At 53.1% G+C, this 24,240-nt stretch overlaps 4 protein-coding genes across 4 annotated transcripts; all 4 read left to right on the plus strand.

Annotated features, from left to right (window-relative positions):
• Nucleotides 1-1,343: 1,343 nt before the first annotated feature.
• PODANS_1_18780 (uncharacterized protein) lies at nt 1,344-2,733 on the plus strand (the record flags this gene model as incomplete). Its single annotated transcript, XM_001907303.1, has 3 exons — nt 1,344-1,665; nt 1,728-2,071; nt 2,134-2,733. The coding sequence occupies 3 exons, from the start codon at nt 1,344-1,346 to the stop codon at nt 2,731-2,733; spliced, it is 1,266 nt and encodes a 421-aa protein (XP_001907338.1).
• An 853-nt stretch (nt 2,734-3,586) lies between these two features.
• On the plus strand, nt 3,587-6,247 carry PODANS_1_18790 (uncharacterized protein; the record flags this gene model as incomplete). Its single annotated transcript, XM_001907304.1, has 1 exon — nt 3,587-6,247. The coding sequence occupies one exon, from the start codon at nt 3,587-3,589 to the stop codon at nt 6,245-6,247; it is 2,661 nt and encodes an 886-aa protein (XP_001907339.1).
• A 1,610-nt stretch (nt 6,248-7,857) lies between these two features.
• PODANS_1_18800 (uncharacterized protein) lies at nt 7,858-11,616 on the plus strand (the record flags this gene model as incomplete). The annotated part of the gene is made up of 4 exons (XM_001907305.1): nt 7,858-8,055; nt 8,132-9,587; nt 9,650-11,506; nt 11,591-11,616. The coding sequence occupies 4 exons, from the start codon at nt 7,858-7,860 to the stop codon at nt 11,614-11,616; spliced, it is 3,537 nt and encodes a 1,178-aa protein (XP_001907340.1).
• A 1,511-nt stretch (nt 11,617-13,127) lies between these two features.
• PODANS_1_18810 (uncharacterized protein) lies at nt 13,128-14,264 on the plus strand (the record flags this gene model as incomplete). The annotated part of the gene is made up of 2 exons (XM_001907306.1): nt 13,128-13,610; nt 13,680-14,264. The coding sequence occupies 2 exons, from the start codon at nt 13,128-13,130 to the stop codon at nt 14,262-14,264; spliced, it is 1,068 nt and encodes a 355-aa protein (XP_001907341.1).
• Nucleotides 14,265-24,240: the final 9,976 nt, after the last annotated feature.

The raw sequence follows: 24,240 nt of genomic DNA on the forward strand, positions 1-24,240 counted from the left end.
ATCTTACCTGACATCACATTCTGTGCGCGGCATATGTTTACGATATATGCCCTCAGTAAACTGCTGTGACATGAAAAGAAGAACTCAGGTACCTCACATTTCGGGGGATAGGACGGCAACCCATCTCCAACCTACAGGGAGGTAAAAGGTATGACTTGACATGTACTGGTAACACTCCAAGTATAATTGCCAGTTGTTAAGTCAACCATTGTGGGGAGGCGTAGTTGAGGTGGCTACAAACTAGTACTTCTCTTAGTGGTGCCAGTTGCCTGCCAGAGCATGCTTATGACCCTCATTTTCCACGGTCATATCATATCAGAAATTCACATGCCATGTGTCACTTGCATCTGCGAACAAGACCAAACCCGGGCTTCGGATTCTCATCCCCCGCCTGAACGGACTTGATAGAAAGCCGAAAACACACTGAAACATGCGAGACGAGACCCGCCGGAATGCTCCCGTATCAAGCCACTTACACCATCAATCCATATTCCCGGGCAAAGAAGCAGATATCGAACTTTGAACTACCGGCCGAAGATCTGGGCATGCAGGTTCAACAATCTCAAGCATTCTTCCCAGCTGCACCCCACCACCACAATACGACTTGCAGAGGGACCTCAGTGGGAGACTTCAGCCAGGGAAGCCAGCAAAGATCCCGGCTCGGCAAATGGCAAGCCACACTGAAATCTCAGGGCACTTGCCCGTCAGGCTTCCGCCCAATCCTAACATGGATCATGGCGGGCGGTGGGTATCGCGGAACATCTCCACCGTGCTTCTGGAGGCTTGTCGCCTTGTCTTGTGGCCACATGGAAGTTCGAAAACCAGAGTAACGTAGCCCTGGGTTTCTGCAACGACGAGATATTTAAGCAACGGCTGCACGGGCGACTCTGCGAAAATGCTGGCCACTTAGGGGAGGGATTGGCGTTTTTAATGCTGGTGCTACCGCCGCCGCAGAAACCCGAAGTAGTTCATGCCAGTTTGTTTCCTCTGAACCTGAACCACAACATCGTGTCAGCACACAACTGGCCGTCCACCGTCCACCGTCCACCCTCTCGAGAACAACAACTCTCCACTCGCTGCCGTTGACACACTCGCTTTTTTCTCTGCCTGCCCCGCCATCACTTGCCCTCGCCCACCCGTCAGCAGCCGACAAGGCAACATCCAAACCAGCACTCGTGCACTTGTGCGAGGGCCGCCGTTTCAGCAGAGTCTCTTCTTGCATCGCTACAGCCTATCCGCATTGCTGGGCAAGGCCGAGTCAGCCCCCTATTCTCCGTTAACAATATTCCCGAACCTGTATGCGCTCGTCGTAACGGCCCCCGCGCCGCCCACAACCCCTGGCCATGGCCGCCCGTCGTCGCCCGGCGCCGCATAAACTGCAGCAAACGCCTTCGAACAACAAAGATCGCGGCGACAAGGGCTTCAGTTTGCCGGCACCGTCGCCCCGCGTTATCAACGCCGCTCCGTCCCTCGAGAAGGCCGAGATGTATGGCATCGATGACAACCGTCCGGTCTTCAGTCGCGCCATGGCGCTCGCAGGGCGCATGTTTATCGAGACCATCCCGCAATGGCTGGCCGTTGGAGCTATGCTGTCGCTGATTTTTGGCGGCTGCTGCTCCAATGTCTTTGCGCTCGAGTCAATTATCAAGGTGGAACCTGACAGTGGTATGTTTCACTTTCTGATGGGCAATTGGGCGACGGCACTAACACAGTTGCGCTGCGGCCAGGTTTCTTGTTGACTTTTGTGCAATTCATCTTTGTCGCCATCACCAGTCTCCCCTCCCAACTCGACAGCAGACGCCCACCGTTCTACCTCAAATCCAACAGAGTCCCAATTCGCCGCTGGCTCGTCAACATTGTACTGTTCTTCGCCATCAATGTTCTCAACAACCACGCCTTTAGCTATGACATTTCTGTACCGGTGCACATCATCTTGCGCTCTGGAGGCAGCATCACCACCATGCTGGCTGGGAGCTTGTACGGCAAGAGATATTCTCGGATCCAGGTGACAGCTGTGCTCTTGCTTACTGTGGGAGTGATCACTGCCGCCTGGTCTGATTCACAGACCAAGGTGTGTCGGGACGGTTTATCGGGGTCCTATGGACATGAACATGAAGCTAATGTGTGATGTAGGGAACTACGAGTAGTGGATCTGCCGGGACTACGAGCTTTGTAACTGGCCTCACAATCCTGTTCGTCGCGCAGGTCCTCTCTGCTATCATGGGCCTCTACACCGAAGAGACATACCGCATGTACGGCCCGCAGTGGAAGGAGAACATGTTCTACTCGCATCTTCTCTCGATCCCCTTGTTCCTGCCATTCTTGCCGTCTTTGAGTAGACAGTTCATGAAGCTTGCCAACAGCCCTCCGCTGTCGCTTCCAATCCCCCCGCCGGAGGACTATCCTAACTTTTCACCCAGCCTGCAACGGCTTGTCGAGAAGATACACATGCCCAGCCAACTGTTCTACCTCACGCTCAACGTCTTGACGCAGTATGCCTGCATTCGGGGCGTCAACCTCTTGGCTGCAGCTAGCTCGGCTCTGACAGTGACAATTGTTCTCAACATTCGCAAGTTGATCAGTCTGTTGTTGAGTATATGGCTCTTTGGAAACCGGCTGGCGTTTGGAACGCTGATAGGAGCCTGTATTGTATTTTTCGCAGGAGGACTGTACTCTTTGGACGGAAAGCGGAAGCCGCCTAGCAGGAGGGGCACCGCGCCGACCAAATCTTGAGGAGCTGCTTTGCGAGCAAGCCCCAGTTGTAGATATTACCTGATACAAACATGGTAGGCCCCATATAGGGCCGAGATTTCCACTTGTTCACCTTCCCAGTTGGGCGCAACAGCGACCACTTAGCATTCTTGGTTGGATGCCATGTGACTGATACCGAGAAACAACATTGTTTCGGGCCGGTGCTTGTGAGCATGAGTCCGCCCGGAAGGCGCCGTGCCCCCTTCTCCCAGTGGGACCCTGAACGTTCCAATCCAGGGGTTCCCGCGGCGGCTGGGGTCGGTATGCATGCTTGCTAAGCCGCTAGAACAAAGAGCTTCTTAGCTGAGCTTGGCAGGCGATTAGCGCCTCGCCCTGGTACGTCATGCCTTGCCTTATCGCTAAAACGATAGGTGAAAAGTGTCAGAGCCCAAGAAGGGAGAGGCCTTCGTTGAGGGGGCGGTGACTCAACCAAGACAATGGTCCTGATGGGCGCCTGTATATATTATCCAACCAACAGCTGGAGCTGAGCATTCAAGAAGCTGTTTTGGATTTGGAAAAACGGCCACTCAAAAGTCAGTCAAGAGTGTGCGATATCTAATTATTTTTGTGCTTTCTACCCCTCCTTTTTGCCCACGATCAGCCTCAACGATGTGCCGTAAGTTTGTCTCTACATTTGCTACCTAGGAATGCTTCTTACCACGCCTCGCTGTTGCTCTGGGCTCTGTCAATCCTGCGTTTGCCCACCGCTCAAAATGTCAACTTGAGTGTGACCTGTCTACGCGCGTGGAACAGCCGGTTAATGCAGTGAACAGAACACTCATTCTCGCATGACCCGTCGTCAAACTCGACGTCGCCCAGGTTTGCGGCAACACAAATGCCGACCAACGATTCGGACGACGAGGAGTACACCCGGCACGGGCAGAGTGACACGGAATCCGACGGTTTGCTCGAACAACACGAACATGGCCGCTCTCACGGGGCACCCGATTCACTTGCCCAAAGTCCTGGTTCGGATGGCCACGTCCGCAGGGCGGATGATGCAGAGCTCGAGGAGGGCATGCTTCCCCGAGACATGCCCCATAAGACCGCCTTTTTCGACCTCGTTGCCGAACGCCAAATGACCCAGTCAGAGGCCAAACTGTTCTACCAGCGAAGCCAGACGGACAGCCGCACCATGCAGACGCAAACACAGACCCAGTTCTCGCCTCAGGGAAGCCCATTGCTTTCTTCGGGGACGTCTAACACCTTGGGCAATATCGATACCGCGCTGGGCCAGAACCCCGCGCACAACGCCAGCGGGATCAGGCTTTCAGACCTCGACCCGGCGATCCTGCCCGAATCTGGATATGAGCCTCCCCTCAGCGCAGCGAGGCGCGATCCGAGTCACTTTGGCTTGAGCAGCCTTCCAAGCCGCGGTAGCTTCACCAATCTCAACAGCGCCGCGGGCGCTCCCGGGAATCAAATCGACCCAGCGGTTCAGCAGCAGATGCTCCTTAACACGGGCGCTGTTGCGGGTATCGGAAGCAGCACCTACATGGACGCGGACCCTCAGATCACAGCGGAATTGAGCACCATATTCCAAAGGATCCAGAACATTTTGAATATTCGTCACAGATACATCAGCCTATCTAATCAAGGCCCCGAGGACAATCCCAAAGATGAGCCTAGTTGGCCCATCTACCCGCCGCCCCCAGAGCCAGCGTGGAGCGAGGAGAGAGACAAGGCTGGCCGGAGCACAAAGGCTCAGAACAGCGCCTACAACAGCATGGCTAATAGCATGGTTCTGAGCATGGACAAAGATAAGCAGCGTTCCAGCGACCAATCTTTCGATATTCCCGACACTCCCCAAAAGCCATATAGGAGTAAGCGGAAGCCCGGGCAGGATATTGGCGAGGATTTCGACATGGATGACTTGCTACCCCTCCCGGGTCCGAGCGAGATGACATACCGACTTGATGACAACGGCGTCTACCAGGTGTATGAGACCGAGGAGGCGAGCAAAACAAATTCGCCTGTCATCAAGGTGCCTACCATCAAAGAGTACTACCTTGATCTCGACGAGATTTCGAGCGTGTCATCGGACGGACCCAGCAAGAGCTTTGCCTTCCGGCGGTTGCAGTATCTGGAGGGCAAGTTCAACCTCTACCAGCTGTTGAACGAGTACCAGGAGACCGCCGACAGCAAAAAGGTGCCTCACCGTGACTTTTACAACGTCAGAAAGGTGGACACGCACGTTCACCACTCTGCTTGTATGAACCAGAAGCATCTGCTGCGGTTCATCAAGAGCAAAATGAAGAAGTTTCCGGACGAGATCGTTTTGTACAGAGATGGCAAGCATTTGACACTGGCGGAGGTGTTTGAAAGTATCAACCTCACGGCCTATGATTTGAGTATCGACACGCTGGACATGCACGCCCACAAGGACTCCTTCCACCGGTTCGACAAGTTCAACCTCAAGTACAACCCTATTGGTGAATCTCGACTGCGTACCATTTTCTTGAAGACGGACAACTTTATCAATGGTCGTTACCTGGCTGAGATCACCAAAGAGGTCATCTCCGATTTGGAGTCGAGCAAGTACCAGATGGTGGAATGGCGCATTTCCATCTACGGACGGTCGCTTGACGAGTGGGACAAACTTGCGGCTTGGGTTATTGACAACAAGCTCTTCTCTCACAATGTCCGGTGGCTCATTCAGATCCCTCGCCTGTATGATGTGTACAAGGCTAGCGATTTGATGGGTAATTTCGAACAAGTGGTTGTGAATATCTTCCGGCCTCTGTTTGAAGTCACAAAAGACCCAAATAGTCACCCCAAACTCCACGTCTTCCTGCAAAGAGTCATTGGATTCGATAGTGTCGATGACGAAAGCAAGGTCGAGAGGAGGTTATTCAAGAAGTTTCCAGTCCCTCGGGTGTGGGATAGCAAGCAGAATCCTCCTTACAGCTACTGGATCTACTATCTGTTCGCCAACATGACCTCGCTGAACGTCTGGCGCAAGAGGCGGGGCTTCAACACCTTTGTTCTCCGACCGCACTGCGGGGAAGCAGGTGACAGCGAGCATCTTGCTGCCGCTGCCCTCTGTTGCCACAGCATCAGTCACGGACTGCTTCTCCGGAAGGTTCCCTTGCTGCAGTACATTTTCTATCTCGAACAGATCGGCATCGCCATGTCGCCCCTCAGCAACAACGCCTTGTTCTTGGCCTACGAAAGGAACCCCTTCTACCAGTACTTCAAACGTGGATTGAACGTGTCGTTGTCAACCGACGACCCGCTTCAGTTTGCCTTTACCAAGGAACCGTTGATTGAGGAGTACGCTGTCGCGGCGCAGATTTACAAGCTGAGCCCGGTCGATATGTGCGAGCTGGCTAAGAACTCTGTCAAGCAGAGCGGCTACGAGTACTCGGTGAAGCAGCAGTGGTTAGGGCCCAACTTCAACATTCCGGGTGCTGGGGGCAACATGGTGAAGACCAACGTACCTGATAGAAGAGAGGAGTTCCGGTACCGCACTTTAATGGAGGAGCGCAGAATGTGAGTTTTGTGCCTTGTTTGGATGCTCAAAGTTTGTGTCAAGACTGACCTGTTGCTGTCAGGGTGGAGAGATACACATCGATCGCTGAAAATGCGGCTGCTGTGGATGCCGCCGCGCAGAGCGTGGCGTCCCTTGCAATGTCCTCCAAGAATACTGCCACGGCGGATTCCAAGCAACAGAGCCATGCGCCATCTCCCGCCTCGCAAGTTCAGGGCTCGAACATTATTGGCAAGTCCGCCAGGGTTGAGACCGGTAGCCCGGCAGTTAGCGCACAATCCCAGGTCTTTTCAAGCCCAGTAACGGCTTCCCCATTGACGGTTTCCGGCTCGGAGGAACACATTTCAGGCCATGAGCCGAGATACTTCCCGGGAGTTGTTTCGCGGAGGCAGCGGGATAGCACAAGGCAGAGCTCGATGCATGAGAGTGACGACGCTGCGCTGCGGAAAGTGTCTTCTAAGAGAGATGCTTCCAAGGAGGGGCGCGGTAACTAGGGAAATTTTCGAGCTTGGCTTCGGGAACCATATGGATAAATATTAAGAAAGGTCTGGATAGATAGAGAATTTGATGAATTCCAAAGCAACGGTCCCATCATGTTTGGACCGTGTTTACATCGTCCGTGTTCAGGGGCGACCGTTTACCCCCTTTTTCCGAAGGGTTCCAGACCCGTGGAAGAGCACGTGGCGCTCCGTTTAAATGCCCCCACCCACTTTCAGCAGACAGGATCGACGCCAGCTGCCAGGCAGGGACTGACAGTGCGTAACCTAAGGCTGACTGCCAGGTTGTACAGAGACAGGAAAGAGAAGGCTGCCCGGGCGGACTCCTGCACATGTATGTGTTAATTGAATTCTACTATGAGACGTCGGCCTTCCACTCGTCCTAGACAAACCTAGACCATGTGCATATCTATCTACAGAATTGCGTTTTTAACGTTGCGCCTTCTTGCAGGCACATCTTCAACTCCTGTCCAGCCTAGCCTTTGAAACATATTGGGAATAGCCCGGCCAATTTCCCCCGGTCCGCCGAGCGATAGCTTCTGGGTCCCCATTCATTCAATCATCTCTCGACCACCTCCTTTTGCATGTTATTATTTTCCTAACCAACTTATCCGACTTTTTTTTGATTATCCCAGGACGACAAGAGGGAGAGAGTGAGGGAGAGAGGTTTGGACGAAGAAGAAGCACCACCACCGGCGGAAGAGCGAGCCATTTGTGGGCAAAAGACCACACGCTCGCGCCTTTTCGGTCCACTTTCCGGGGCAACGCCCACGTTTGTCCACTTTCCCAATTCGCATTCGATTCGTCCGCCTGTTGCAACAGTCCAGCGTTCTCTCTGGAAGCGCCAAGTCCACTGGCTTCGGCTACAGCCCAACGTCAACAGTCAACAGTCAAGGAAAAACCAGCCAGCAGAGGGAAATCTACTGTTGCATCAGCCTTTCCCCGCGCGCGCGCAGTGCCCTTCGCCGCCTGTGACGACAACAAACCATTTTCCAACAACGCCGTGAACCCCTTTCCGAATGCTTCGTACCATTGACCATCTCGACCGATAGCGCGCGGCACCCCGCTCCCCCCCCCTTAACGATCGATCCAGCTCGAGTTACGAAGACTGCGGCAGCAATGGGGTTCCTTGGGGTGTACAAGGCCCTGTATGACTACACTCCCCAGGCGGAGGGGGAACTATCAATCACCGAGGGCGACGTTCTGTATGTGTTGGAAAAGAGCACGGATGATGACTGGTGGAAGGCCAAGAAGAAGGCTACGGCCGAGGATGAGGATGAGCCGGTTGGCTTGATCCCGAATAACTACATCGAGGAGGTACGTCACGTCAGAGCATTGGAGGGTACTTAGCCATTCTTTGGTCTCGCTGATACGAGGTGTACAATGGCTCCAGGTAAAACCGGAAAGCAAGGCTCGCGCGCTGTATGAATACACCAGGCAAACCGACGAGGAGCTGTCCTTCCCCGAGGAGGCCCAGCTCGACGTTTACGATACTACTGACCCGGATTGGATTTTGGTAGGGTACCAAGGAGATTTCGGGTTCGCGCCGGCCAACTACATTGAGATTGCGGCTGGTGGACAAAAGCAGGAGGAGGCCGCACCGTCCATCCCAACTCCGCCTCCGCTTCCCGTCAGGACGCCGAGCGATGCCGCACCCAGCCCCGCCCTTCCCCCGAGACCCCCATCGGAGCCGGCCAGCCCGGCTTCGCCTCCTGTCGCGCCGAACCCAGCCAGCATGATTGCGGGTATGATGGCTGCTCGGGGAGGTCATACCCCCGCGCCATTGGACCTCCAGCCATCTGGACAACGGCATGTTGCTGAAGAAGAAGAAGAACAAGAGGTCAAATCGCCACCTCTTCCGACCCGGCCGCGTGGTGATTCTCAGGTCTCGGAGCCTGCCCGCTCGGCGCCTGCTTCGGGCGGTCTGAAGACACACGGGTTCCGTGACAGTGATCGCATCGACCGCTATAGCGACTCTGTTCCTCAGACTCCAAACACGGCACCACTCACCCCTGGTGACTTTCACATGTATAACATTAATGAAATGGTCTCGGTGATGGGCAAGAAGAAGAAGATGCCTACTACTCTGGGCATCAACCTTCGGACTGGCATTATCTTGATTGCTCCCGAACATGCTTCGGACGGCCCATCGCAGGAGTGGACGGCGAACTTGATGACGCATTATTCTCGGGAAGGCAAGCACGTCTTTATGGAGCTGGTCAAACCAAGCAAGAGCATCGACTTTCATGCGGGCGCAAAGGACACTGCAGAAGAGATTGTTGCGATGCTTGGGGAGCTGGCCGGGGCCGTGCGTGCTGAGGGACTGATGGAGATTGTCAAGGCCACCAAGGGGAGCAAGGTGCCTCAGCAGAAGACTGGCGTTGTTTTGTACGATTTCTTGGCCCAGGGCGAGGACGAGGTTACGGTTGGGATTGGTGATGAGGTTATCATCTTGGACGACACCAAGAGCGAGGAGTGGTGGATGGTCCGCAGGGTTAAGAACCAGTTGGAAGGCGTCGTTCCGAGCAGCTACATTGAAGTCACCGGCATGCTCGACACTCCGGTTCCGACATCGGCTTCCGGTATCAACGCGGGCCGGTCGACCATCGAGCAGAACCGGCTGGAGGAGGCGAGATTGACGAAGGAGGCGCTCAAGGCGGCGAAGCGGGAGGAGAGAAAGGAAAGGGAGGGGAGAAGTTCAGAGGTAGGCCCTGGATTGCGTTTGCCCGAGCGAAGTAGTAGTTTGTCTCAGGCCAGAAATGGTAACACTGTGGGACAACAGCACTCCAGCAGACGCGAGAACGGAGCCTCGGGTTCGTCGAAATCGAAGGATGGGAGCGTCAAGTCGAGTAAGTTTCTTGTGATCTGTGGGGTTTGAAGAGCGCTCGCTGACCATCCTCTTTACTGCAAGAACCCGACCCGGCCAAGGTGCGGACGTGGACGGATCGGTCAAAGTCTTTTACCGTCGAGGCTCAGTTCCTCGGGGTGAAGGATGGCAAGCTCAACTTGCACAAGGTGAACGGTGTCAGGATCGCGGTGCCCATCGCCAAGATGTCGATTACGGATCTGGAATATGTCGAGCAGACCACCGGCATCTCGCTCGACGAAGACAAGCCCCTTTCCGATCTCAAGAAGAAGGCTGCCGCCGAGAATGCTCGCAGTGGACGTTCCTCGTCTTCCAAGACCAAGGTCGGAGCGTCTATTGAGCCAAAGAAGTCCACTTACGATTGGTTCCAGTTTTTCCTGGATTGCGACATTCAACCTCAGTCCTGCGAACGGTACTGTCAAGCGTTCGAAAGGGACTCCATGGATGAGAGCGTGCTGCCAGACGTGAATGCTACGGTGTTGAGGAAATTGGGATTCAAAGAAGGTGATATCATCAAGGTTATGCGATACCTGGATACGAAGTATGCCCGAGGCAAGGGTAGTGTTGGCGATGATGAGTCTGGTGGTGGTTTGTTCTCGGGTCCTGGGGGCGCTCTCCGAAACAACACCAGAAAGGGACGGCCAGCCCCACCAGTGGAGACTAACAACGTTGTTGATCCTAATGCCTTTAAGAAGGACGGTAGCGGTGCCGAGCCCAAGTCGGCGTCTCCCACCACTGCGACAGGACCGGCAGCTGCAACGGCCGCTCCAAGCAAACCCGCAGGTGGATTCGATGACGATGCTTGGGATGTGAAGCCTTCCAAGACTCCCGAACCAGCTCTGGCAGCGAAGGCACCTGAACCCGCACCGGCTCCCGTTGCGGCTCCTGCGCCAGCCCCTGCTCCCGCTCCCGCTCCCGCCCCCGCTCCCGCGCCCAGTACGGCCAAGCTCACGGGCTCGATGCAGGAACTGTCATTGCTCTCTCAGCCATTAGTTCCAGAACAGGTTCAGCCTCCACCAGCTCCTCCTGCTTTGGACTTCTCGCCTGCTCCCACCGCCGCCGCAGTTGCCCCGGTTCCAGCTCCCGCGCAAGTTCCACAGCCTACCGGCGCGACCCCTGGCTTTTTTGGTGGTCTGCAAGCTCCCGTTGTCAACGGACAGCCGCTCACTCAACAGCTCCCGCAAAACATTGCCCGTGCTAGACCTGTGGCACCTCAGTATACCCAGGGTCAAGGCGGTTTGATCGCTCCTCCTCCTCCGTCTCGACCACTATCAGCTCCTCAGACGGCTCAACCCAGTCAATTCGCGCCACCACCACTCCAGCCCCAGATGACGGGCTTCCAGACACAAGTCGCGCCCCCGGGTCAGAGCCTAGCCGAGATCAGCCAGCAGCGGATGCAGCAGCAATACGCCGCTCAGATGCAAGCCCAACAGCAGCAGATGCAGCCTCAAATGACGGGGATGCAGCCCATGATGCAGCCCATGATGACGGGTATTCCTGCTCAGCCAACAGGTTTCCAGCCTGTTCCGGCGGGGCCGTTCATGTCACAACCCACGGGCATGGCACCACCCATGCAGCCGATGCAGATGCAGCCTACCGGGTTTGGTGTTGGTGGGTTCGGACAGCCGCCGGTTCAGCAACAGCCTTTTGTTCCTGGTGGCGGGCTGCCCATGCCGTTGCAGCCTCAGCAGACGGGTATGAGTGTGCTGCAGCCGCAGATGACGGGATTGACTGGGTTTGGGACAACGGGGAGTCCAGTGGGTGGGGGGTTGGCGGCGCCGATGCAGCCTTTGATGCCGCAGAAGACGGGGCCGCCACCGCCGGTGAGATTTGGGGTGCAGCCTGATGCGAAGAAGTTGGCGCCGCAGGCTACCGGACGGAGGGCGAATTTGGCTGCAGCTAGTAAGTTTTTTTTTTATTTTTATTTTTTTAGTTTTTTTGAACCTAGATTACCATGAAGCGATGAAAATGCTGACGCGTTAATAGCACCGGATAATCCGTTTGGGTTTTAATTGTAGTTTGTGAGGGGGTTGGGATGGGTGGTAATGTGAATAGAGGGTGGCCAGGGGGATGTACGGGGGGAAGTTGGTGGGTTGAGGAGTGGTTAGAAGGGGTGGTTGTTGGAAGAGAAGGGGGCTGTTGTTTGTGTTGTATTGAGTTGTGTGGGTTGTCTCTGGCTGTGGTTGTTGTGGGCTGAAGCGATGCAACCGAGTTTACTATATCTAGTTTTTGCTTTTTATTATTCAATGCGTTGTTTTTCTTCGAGTAGAACTGCTTGTTGTACTGTGCCATGCAAGATATTTTGGTTCTAGTATAGCGTGCGTGGGAAAAGGGGTAAACAACAGAGAAGAAGGGGTAACTGTACGTACACCTAGGGCGACTTCGCAGCATCAGTTGAGAGGACGATAGGGAAATATATGTTAGTAAACTTTGGGAACCGTTTTGAGAAGTCCATGGGTAGTGAGTGTGTGATTTGGGATGTGTGACCATCTTGGGAATGAGACGCCGTTTATACATTCTTTCAAGGCGCGGTTCAGCATGGTGGTGCCAGCTACCTATCTTGTCCACGTCGTGGGACCTCAACCCAAGGCAGAGATCATATGATAATCAACATATACCTCCTTTTTCCTCTTCTCTAATTTCTCACAAGTTTAGAACATCACGAACCTCGGCATCTTGACCTGAAGGAGGCCCAGCAAGGTCATGGTCAAAGAGATCCACATTTCAGCCCCAACCTGGTTGAGCTAGAAGCGACATCTGACCCAAGTCTCAGAATGACGTTTACCCACCAAGTGCCCGCGTGACAGGACGGAAAGCTACCTGGTGTGGAAGTTACTTTGGCACCCCGCTGGAGGGTTGCACTTGGATACCTTGTAGAGAGTACTTGAAGTTGTGTGACAGATGAGGCAAAGCAGAGGTAGAGGGTACTCGGCCTGTTGATAAGATAAGAAGCTTGATCTGTGCCAAGACTGGTTCAGATCCCCAACAAAATGCACCTCAGAGGGACTTGAGTGGTCCAGAACAGGTTGGGTGTGGATAGTGAGTGGCTGATGAACGACGACAACTGACGGTTTGCTGCAACAGCTCTCTTCCGAGTTATCCATACGCGAATGACGACGGGGCACATGGCTGGTTGTTAACGGAACGGAGACATCACACAGCAACTGTGGGTGCAACAAAGATATCCCGACGACACTACACTTCGAACTGTTTCTGGAAGAAGGTGGTTGAAAAGGGTAGAGGCTGCATCATCCGCCTGGAGGTAGAGAGGTGTGTGGGTGCCTGGTGACCAATAACCACCACACCTTTTTATCAAGAAGCTTCTCCGAACGAACGGCAACAGCCGCCTGATTTGGCCTTCTCTTTTCCAACCACCACCAACCCTTTGTCGAGGTTGGTGCCTACGAACGGAATACACCTAGTTTTCGATCGACACAAAACCTATAACTTCATCAAGCACCATTGACAAAACCGCCCCCACCTAGATAGCATCAGCAACGCCTGCTTCACACAACCGCCCAGCATGCGCGACCCCTTCCCCATCGCCCCGATCCCGGCCCTCTCAGCCTGGATCCAACCCTACGCCGACGCCCTTCACCTCCCCACTCTCCCTCTGCACATCCACGAAGTCCTCGGCGCCGCCGCCTTCTACACCTTTGTGCACACCATCCTCTCCCCCATCATCTCCAACGCCTTCTTCTCGAAATACTACCCCAAGAACCACCGCGCCAAAAAGGCCAACTGGGATGCCCATGTCGTTTCCCTCGTGCAGTCAGTCCTGATCAACGGGCTGGCGCTATGGACGATGTACTATGACGAGGAGAGGGCCAACAGCGACTGGGAGCAGAGAGTATGGGGGTACACTGGAGCAAGTGGTATGATCCAGGCTCTGGCAGCGGGATATTTCGTCTGGGACTTGGGAATCACGCTGTTGAATCTGGATATTTTTGGGTTGGGGCTGCTGGCGCATGCGGTGAGCGCGCTGGCGGTTTATACTTTTGGATTCGTACGTTTGATGCTCCCTCTCTCTCGCCCCCTGTTTTGATGTAATGCGGTGTACTGACGAAACTACTAGCGCCCCTATCTGAACTACTACTCCTCCATCTTCATCCTCTACGAGCTCTCCACCCCGTTTCTGAACATCCACTGGTTCTTTGACAAGCTGAACATGACCGGTTCCAAGCCGCAGCTCTACAACGGGATCGCGCTTTTGGTCGTCTTCTTCTGCTGCAGACTCGTCTGGGGAACGTACCAATCCGCTGTTGTGTATGTTGACATGTGGAAGGCTGTGCAGAGGGGCCCCGATGCGGGTTACATTGCTGCCGCGTTTGAGAAGGCTTCTGGGGTGGACAAGAATTTGATGCATTTTGCCAAGGATGCGGGGCCGGTGCCGGTTTGGTTGGCGGTCACGTATGTGGCGAGCAATCTGACGCTGAACACGCTGAACTGGTATTGGTATTTCAAGATGATTTCTGCGGTGAAGAAGAGGTTTGAGCCGGCGAAGAAGGAGAAGGCTGCTGTTCCTGCTGGGGGTAAGGGGACTGGCAATGTGGCGACGGGGGCGATGGTGGGGGAGAAGCAGGGGCTGAGGCAGAGGGCGCACTCGATTGGGGATGTGGTGCCTGATTCGGAGGAGCTGAGGCAGGGGACTATTCAGTAGGGATGATGTGTGAAGGTTGAGAGGGGCGTTGGATAGGGGCAATGTGGGATGTATAGGGGGTTGGTGGTGTTGGTTACTGTGGCCTGGGTTTCTGGGTGATGATGGACGGACGGGTGGGCGGGCTGTGTGTATAGCTGTCGATGGTTGTTGTTGTTTTTTCTCGTTTTCGCTTACCTCACTACGTAATCATGGGATATGGAGTATTCAAGCTGGCATTCGGTCGTTTTTTTTATGTCGTGTATGGTGTGTGCACACTTTGGACTGGGATTCGGTTTTTTGGTGATGATGGTGAGATCTTTTTACGAGCCTTGTTTCTTTCTGTCATTGTTCGGCAGGCTCTGCTGAATATTGAAGACGGGCGGGAGTTTACCTACCTACCTTATCTAGTTGTTCACCCTGGGTACCAAGAGAAAGGATTAAACTGCTTAACCAAGGTGACCGACGTTTCTGTGAGTGCCCCCTGATGTTGTTGTGACATGTGTCTGTGTGTGTGGACAGAAGGCCTTGAGAGCCGCTGGGCTGAGCTGAGACAGATGCCCTTTGAAGGTTTCTTAGTGAGACTGGTTTCCATTCCAAATCGATACCAGTAAAGTAAAAATAAGAAAGTGAATAGACAATTTAAAATTGTTTGATACTCAAATGCCCTCATGGCTACCTACGGTATGTTCAGTCCTCAAAGAGTCAGACCTTGATCTTTGACGATCACCAACTCCGGCGAGAAGGAAAGTATAATCTCTCACCACAGGCTAGTCTATATGGGCCTCATCATGTATCCTCCAGACCCTTTTGTCTTTTGTTTTTTCCTTTTTCTTTTTTTTCCTTTTTTTCTTTTTCTTTTTCCTTTTCTTTTTTTTTTTTTGAATGAATATTGTTAAATGTCAGCATTTACCCATCACCAATAATACTTTTTTTTCCTTTTCTCACTAGGCTTCTTGGTGAGTCATGACAGAAGCAGTTGTTGTGTTGCTCTAAATGAGATACTACGTGGGCATCATGAACCTCTTTCAGTATATCACACCAAGGCAGAATCAATGCACATTACATAGCACTAATCACTTTGAACGACGGCAGTTACGTGTTCTTGATTATCAGTTGGAAGGTAGCCGTCAATCTTGAGGAGTAAATTTAAACATTGCGGTCACTACTTCGCTTTCTGCTTCACAAACTATAACTATTGAGCAGTGTGTAGCTACCTCACGGTTCACGATATTGACCCGGGTCTTGCTGTTCTCCAAGGTGCTAGTTAAGATCATCCCCTTGAAGGGCGAGCACAATCTCAGACGACGCAGGGTGGAGGCAGTGTTTTAAAAGCGGTTTTGGGTCAGGTAATGTTTGAGGAGAATGTTTGTCTGTAGCTGAGGGGGCTGAAAAGGGGGGAGGTGGTTGCCATCCGGCCAGACTATTGTCAAGTTTCAACATTGGCAAGGCAAGGGGAGGCTATTGTTGCCTCTTGAGTCTACCTTACCTATGGTCTCTCATCGCCCTGCTCTCTCGGGCAGTGGGATGAGTTGGAGGGGTAAGCCCCTGGGCTTGGTAGGGACTCCTGAGGTTGAGAACAGGCCCCCCACGCTTGAGGAGGGCTCTCCCACACACACGCCGGCGAGGGACATGTCTCGTGCTACCAACTTGGTTTTGTGAGCGAATGTGCTGTTCTATTTAGGTTATGCCCGGAAACACCGGGCGCTTGGAGATTTGCTTTGGCTTCCTGTGTGTGCTTTGTTGGAAATTGTGTACGCCGCATGGTTTGGTGGAAAGGGGGGGGGGTTTGTGTGACGGGATGACAAATCTAGAGCAATGGGAGGTTTGGGATTGAGATGGTAGGAAAGATGGGATGTTTAGGCAAACATAGAGGTTACGTATGGCCCCCTCCGGTGGTCGTGGTTGTTGGGTGTGGTTGTGTGTGTCATACACAGTAATGGTGATGGTGATGGTCTGTGAAAACTGACCTTGTGAAATTCAACTCGAGTCCTAAATCTCTAGAATAGGCTTTCTGGGAAACTAAATTCTATTGAGAGAGTGTAGACTAGCGTCGGGCCACTAGTTTTGATGTCGCGTGTTGACGTCGTTACGGCGAGGAGGGCAGAACTTTGCAAACTGGGCCAAGTGATCATCATTGAATGCCATCATGGAATTATCTAGATACCACTTTGAAACCCAACAGGAAAACAGGCACACTACTATCGTCATTCATACTATACACCGCTCTCATATCACCAGTGATACCTATATTGAGACATATTCTCTGATAGATGCATACCTACATATCATCTTCCCCAACCCTCCCTAACAAACAACTCCATCCTCATCTCCCCCCTCGGCGCTACCCCCTCTCCATCGGGGCTAACAAGAGCCCCTTACCTTAATACCCATGAACCTTATTATAGCCTCCTCATGATACAACCGCGTCACGCTGTACATCACCCGGCAGCACAATACTCACCATCTCTATCCAACAAACACACATCCAAGGCAACATGAAGCAGCACCAGCCCTACAAAGGCAGGAGACAAAGCACAAAGGAGGCGGCGTAGAAAAACGCCTGAATGACACCGCATGTACCTACACGACTACTACCCCATACCGACTCACCGCATTCCCTTCCCGCTTTCCCACAAATCCTCCCGTGGGAGAGAGAGAGAGAGAGTGTGTGTGTGTGTGTGCTCGGCATTTCGCTTCCAGAAGGAAAATTGACCACCACCACCCCTTAAGTCTGGCGAGGAGGTTTCCCGTCTCGCCTCTCAAGTTCACCTTGCAGCTCGCCTCCCTGGTACGCCTCACCCCCTTCTCCTCGGGTCCTTTCCGATGGCCGTTAACTTTCCTAACCGTTTGAGGAATCCTTGCCGTGTGTTATCGAGATGAATAGGTGTATGGGCTGACCTGTTGAAGTATTTGGAAGCTACCTAAGCTCATGGAGATATCGGGGAATCTTTTGCCTCTGAATAATCACCATCACAATCCCTGAACATGAGAGAAAACACATAAACTGCATATCACACAACCAGGGAAGCCAGCCAGCTCGCCATGTGGTATTTCGACGTTCCATCCCACCGTTGCCTCTCCCCCGTCAACCCAGAAAGCAGATACCTATACTGCTGTCAAGAACACAGAAAAACTTACTGGTACCTGTCAGGGCCCAACCCAAGCCCGGCCGGCCGGCCACCCGATCCAAGTCTGCAACTTACAGCCACCCACCCCCCCCCCCCTGGTCAAGAAAAAGGGTCGGATTTCTATCCGGCCATGTTAATTCAGACCTCGTTGCTTCGAAAAAAAATTAGGCTTCTAGATTGTTTGAGAAACCACTGGTTCGCCACGTTTTTCTTTTGCTTGAAAGTGGCGTGTTGTGTTTATAATAGCGATCTCCCTGCATGATAGCAGATGCTATCAGATAGGTTAGTGACCAGATACATGGAGGCTTCGCCTCAACACCGACAAGAAATCAAGGCCAAAAGTTCCGACTACAGCCGCGCGTCTGGGCCCGGGGGGGAGGGGGGGTGGTGGATAGATAGTTAAGTGGAGTTTTTGATCTCCATAATGATATGATCTACCCTGCTGTCGGGACCGAAAGCTGTCTGTCGGTGTTGGCGGCGGCTGTGAAGATGGCTTGGTAGGGGCAGGTAGAAATCGCACTTGGGAAGGCTGCGGATGGAGGAGGGGCTTGCTAGCTCTATTCGATATCTAACTTGGTCTGTTGTTGTTGTTGTTGTTGTTGTTGTTGTTGTTGACGTCCAGTCTCAAGCGCGCTCGTACTCGTGATGCTTTGACAGCTAAGAGCTCCAGCAAACCACTCTCCCACAGCTTCGTGGCGGCGGCACATTGCAAGAAGCTTGTCTGGCCTCCCTCCCGCATGCCCTTTCTCCCACCTCTCTCTCTCTCTCTCTCTCTCTCTCTCTCTCTCTCTCTCTCTCTACTCTCTATCCAAATCCCCCCCCCCCCCCTTCCCCTTCACAGTGATGTTAGTGGTAGTCGTCGTCGTCGTCGGCGACCTACTCCAGGAGAAGGAAGAGGCACAGCTCCTTTCCATCGGGAAGGATCCATCCCCTTACCTTAACCCCCTACACCACCCAATCTCGAAACAACCGCGCCAAAAAAGCAACACCACGACGCACGTCTCCTCCTCCTCCCACGGCGTTCATCTCGGCAGCATTTCAAGCCTCCCAATGCAAGGAGTTGCAGTTGCATCATGACAAGTTATCTGCGGCGCGTGTTATTTTCCTCGCTGTCGACATCATCGACATCCCTTGTTAGAGTTTCACCCAAGCATAATATGGGCAGCAAGCGGACAGCTTCGTAAAGCCTTCTGTTCCGGTTGGTCCGGCTGGCTGGTGGAATCATGGGGAAAAGGGGGGGCGGTGGTGGAACTGCATTACAGTAGACACTAAAATCAAGGAAGTTGAGTCGTGTACCGTGTTATTTTTTGCTTGTTGGCAGTGACAAAACTGAGTGAGTGGATGGGTTGTGGGTATCGAGCTGCGCAAATCCCTTACCCACACCCCGTCGTTTAGAAAATGTTCTGCTTGACGGGATATAAACCACAACGATGTGGTTACTCAGCGGTGGAAATTGTTCTGCCACCGAGATTGTTGACAGGTCCTCCGGGGCGGGTTGAAAGGCCCTTTCGCAACCCCTCAGGGCCTGGAATGTCCAGTAATAGTCAGCCACTCTCCCGCCCGAGACACAACCATCAAGGTACCCTACTCCTAACCCTTCCTCCTCCGGCCGCCGCTGCTCCCCACGATGACAAGGTTCCCCGATTTGTTCACCGGTAAGGAAGCCTTGGCTCTGCGCTCCCTATCCGTCCGGTAGGATCAAAGAACTTTGACAACAACGGACAATGGTGCGCTCCTTCCCCCCACAGTCTCTATGCAGGGGGGGACTTCATGAAGGACGGGGTCGTAGTCAGTGGCACAGAGCGTCTTCGGGCTGGCGAATGAAGGGAGACGACTTCGTATGTAGGTGCTTTGATAGTTTCCATGTGGTAAGGTAGGAAATAGATAGAGTTAGGGAGACAGGGGAGCCCGAGCTGGCTGGCGTGTACCGGAGCCATCTCCGACAAAACACCAGCCTGTAGAACTGCCCCCCCTTTCCCCTTCTTCCGTGACGCCCGCTCTTTCTTCCCCGGTCGAGATGAGGTACCTATAAACGTCGGGAAAACGGGCGTGGATGCCGGGTTCCATGCGTCTAGAGGAGCATGAGATACTGACAGATGGCTTGGATATTCCGTCCTTGCAGCAAACTTGGCTACTGCTGTACTCCGTACTGGGCCACTGGCGAGCGGAGCATATCTTCCTAGAAGAGAGCGTGCTATCATCAGGGTCACCGCTCGGACGCCCTGGGTATCAAGGTCGGATGCGATGTGATGTGATGATATCCCTTCCGTCTGTTCCGTCCGACTTCCACAACTATAGCAACAGAAGAATTTCGAGCTTCTGGAAGACGTCCCACGCCGCCTCCCCTTCATGTTTCGCATCTTCGACCGCTAAAACGCTTGTCTTGGTCGGTACCAAATAAACCAGGCGCATATTTGCGAATCCTTCAGCGCCACCATCACATCAAGGTCATTATGTCAGCAGCGGTTACAGTTCTGACGCCAGGCGCTCTGCTTCTAGAAAGACGCAATATCCAGATGGGCCAGGGATATATCAAGTAATGACGAACGACTATACACTTCAAGAAGTCACCCAGTGCCACCTTGTAGCTTCCGTGGGTAGTCTAGTCAGGTCCAGAGGCAGGGAAAACTGAGGGCGATAGGCGAAATGATGCAGAGGCTTCATCGTCTAACCAAATCTTACAAGTGTAATAACAACTGTATCACTGAAGAAGCCGGGGCGGTCATGATGGCAACATTGGCTTCAGGGATGGGACCTTCGTGCAAGTCCGAGCGAAACAGGCAGCGCCGTGTCGTTATGGCGGTTGAACGCCACAGCGTGTCTTCCGGCCGCCGAGTGATGGGGCTGATGCACAATGAGCCGGCTCGAGCCACACCCGAAACAGAGCCATATTGCCTGATAGGGCTGATGGTGGCCTTGTGAGTTTTTTGGTTGCAGACCCTGACAAACTGCTGGTGAACGACCGAAGGCTGGCACCATCGGCTTTCTGGATTTGGAAGCCGGCGAAGGTGCACCAAGAGCCAGTGGTTGGTTGCTTGCAAAGCCTCGGGTATCGATTTCCAATCGCTGATGGATGAGTGTCATCGCGTGGAGACCTCGGACTTTGGGTCGCTTTCGAAAAGAGTTGCAGTTACTAGTCGGATACGGTAGAGCTCAAGCTTCGTTGGGCCATATGGGCGAATATCGTGATTTGAGAATGTATAGTTTCCAACTGCAACTAAGGTTCCAACGCCAGGCCCCGAAAAGGCAGCTCGATGGCATGGCCGACTAGCTGTGCCTCTCTGGCGGTGTCCGGGTTTCGGATTAGCAAAGATTCCCCATGTTGGGTCAGGGTCAGATGGCTGAGAAACCTCGACCAGGTTAGAGGACGGATGGCTTTTTGAAGAAACAGTCGGAAAACGTACCGGATATAATTAATGATCACCTACTCCACACACGTGTCATCCCAGGTGATTCCTCATGCTCGCGAGTGTGGCGTTTGACACTCTGGCCCAACAGTGGGTGGGTTGGTTCATTCATGGCGAGTGGTTATTGTACGGCCAACAACAGTTATTGTGAACCCATTTGGCATCTGTTGTGGAGCGCGCGGAACTGGGTAAGCCGGTGGCACGTTGTGTGTGTTTGCGAGGTTCGAATCGGACCGGTGTAACTGTCGTTCTCACCGTTTCTCGGTCCAACACTTTGCTGCCGGCCGCCGTTTGTCCGAATTGGTTGTCACAAGCCACACGCAGTGGTTCCAGCCTTGAAGAAACGCCCTTTCAGCCACTGACGCACAAGCCCGCCCTACAGGGCTGATGGATCAACTCGTTCGTTCATTGAACTTCTGACCTCGATGTGCAGGAACATCAGACCGCGCAGCTGATGCAAGACTGTACCTGTTATTTGACTCGCTGACTGCATGCTGACCCAAAATGACTCCGTAGCAGATAAGCACTATCGCCTTCTCACCGCCCTTATCACATGGACGTTGGGCTGGAGTACTTGTGAACCTCAGCTTGAGCATAGGATGATCAGCCCAGGTGGAATATCACTGAGGCAGCGCCCCTGTTATGTGAGATGATCATTCGGGTAAATAGATTGCCTGGCGTATTCAAATCCACTGTAGGCGCTCTGCAAGCAAACTGCCGCAAACATAAAGAGTCGGTGAAGCTGACAGGGTGAACGCTACACTCACAAGTGGAAAAAAAGCCCTCAGTGGATAGACTGCATACCCAGTCACATAGATCGCGGGGTGCTTCTGAACAAACGATCCTGGATGTACGAGCAATCGCGGTGGATGCGGGGATGAAGTTGTAATGACAGACACCTGCTGACTGCCCACCCGTCTCTCCAACGGCACGAGTGAGGCACCGGGTGGTTGGTAGTGATGAGGAGAACCAAGGGCATATGCCATGAGTTTTGCTGTGCCCTTGAGGTCCAACGACGGAACCCACGGCGTGCGATTTCAGCGTTCCTGTCATGTGGTTGTAATAGGGCTTCTGTTGTGATACCTGTTGGAACATCTAAAGCGGGGTGTTGAGGACTGTCCTATTTATCGCGACATAGCCATGCCAGGACGGCACCCCGCTTTAAGTGTGTTCCAACGACTGACTGTTAGCTGCGTGGGCGGCGCCTTGCCCGTTGCTGTTGGTACTGTTGGTGTAACCAGTGCCTGTATGCCAGTCCTCAACACGAAAATCCTCGATCGCTGGCAGCACGGCTGACCCGAATGTTGGCCAATCCAATCGGAAGATTTGGGTTCAAAGTGCATATCCCGACAGCCACTTCGGCCCCCAGGCACCTGTTGTCACTTTTGATGGTTGGGACTTTAACATCTCACGCCCCCGCAAAACTGGTATGGAAATGCTGCAGATGGGTGATGTTTGGGTGATCTTCGGGAAGGACAACACCACCCACCATTTCGATAGTCCTTATGGCTTACACTACCGGCGCCGGAGATAGACCACGTTTGATTCGAGCGTCGGCCTCGGGAACTGCATTCATATGCGCAGACGGCGGCTAGAAGTGTGACTTCGGTTTCTGTGGCTGACAGGAGTCACCGTGATTGGGAATGCTAGCCGCCAGAATGCAGCCAAATCTGCCACTTCACGGTTGAGTACACCCCCATGTGGGTTGCTGAGGTCTGTGAAAGATAGCTCGATAACTGAACCGGGCTGACATGTCTATCTATGGGTGTGTTGGGTAGGCTGTGAAATGGTAGGCACCTGAATGTCTGTACTTCACATTGAGATTCTGGTTGTTGGTTTCTCTTCGCGCTCTTCAGGGTCTAGACAAGCTTCTAATGTCGTTGAAACGGCTGCGCCATCACGATCCCGAAATTTGAGTTCTTACGCAGCGTAACTGGGAGCTAGATGGGCGCGAGCCGCGATCAAAGTCCGATTTCGAGAGATCGGTTTCCGATACGGGGCAATAACAGGCGATGAAGTTGGGGACTAGCCCAGGCAACAGAATAAAATGTGGCTAAACTTAACGGCCGTGTCGATTGCGCGGGGGTTCCTGGTCTCCAGAACAATGCTGCCCCTCACTCCAGGCTTAGCATCTGCAGGTGAAGAGGGGGTGGTGTTGTCGAATCAGATACCGAGACTGGAATACCTTCTTCAATGCAATGGGATGTTCCAAAAAGGCATCTTGCATGCAGATATCGAGGATATCAGCATGTACTTAAAGGGGGGACACTAGCTTGGCCACTCAGGCTACAGTATGTATGGCTGGCATGATTGGGATGTATGTAAAAGTCTAATGCCAACATCCAGAGGACGGACCCCAAAGATCTCGGGCACCTTCACGGCTTCACGCTAGAACTTGTCTGGAGTCAATCCCGTTGTGGATGATGCTTAACTTGTGTGGGCAGGCAAGCTTGGCACGGACTTGCGAGAGTATGTATAAGTGGATCTCGGCGGCACAGGGCTGGAACACTAACTTTGGTCCTTGGGTCTGTCTCATCATCTCATGGCTTGGGTTGTTATTCAAAAGTTGATTGAGACGGAAGTAGTCATGAAATAGGAGACCAGACCTATGCATTCTTGGCATGATTCGGCAACCAGGTATGCTGTCAGACTGAATTATAGACCGACTGCACTTGCATCTCCTGGGACAGGGCATACTGCACTGTCAGCTTGATTTCGATTGGTTTGCCCACTTACGAGAGTCTTGGAGCAGACTATTGGACTCCATTCTTTTCCCGAGTTTGGCAGGTGAGTGCACTAGTGTAGATGTAGACCGAGCTGGGTTTCTTCGTATTCTCTCTCCCTGGCCACAAAAAAACCGAAGACACTATACAATTAGCAGCCTTTCATACACACCATTCTCACTCAAAGACAACCATACAATTCTACCAAAATTCTTATATGTTTCAAAAGTACTAAAACAGTAGTGTTTAAAAGATGAGAGGATTTGATGAAGTGGTGGTTGAGAAAACTACGTTTTAATATAGACGTGGTTGTGTAAGTGACGGTGATTTAGGTTATTCCACCAAAGACGAGCGCCGCTGGAAAGAAGTGGGGTCTCCCGAGAACTATCGCCGTGCGCGTCGTTGTGATCGCCGAAGTGTCCGGGGCTCCGGCCGCCCGGCTTTTTGTTTCAATATCAAATACCCTTTCGGCGGTCGCGAGAACGTCAAACACTCTCCTTCCCTCATCTAAGTAAACAAGCGCCGCGCATGAGCAGTGTTTGGAACAGCTGTGCCAGCGCCGCAAGGGCTCACGGGCTTCGAGAACAAATGGAAGACAATGCGGGAAGACTCGAGCCAGCGGCGGAGATGACATGTCTTGGCACAAAAGTCCGACGGGGGACTTTTGAGGTTGGATCGCTTGTCGTTCGCCGTGACAGCAGCAAGAAAGACCTTGAGAGTTGCACAGAGGCGCCTGTCG

The sequence above is a fragment of the Podospora anserina genome, chromosome 1 (assembly GCF_000226545.1).
Source record: "Podospora anserina S mat+ genomic DNA chromosome 1, supercontig 4".
NCBI classification, from domain to species: domain Eukaryota; kingdom Fungi; phylum Ascomycota; class Sordariomycetes; order Sordariales; family Podosporaceae; genus Podospora; species Podospora anserina.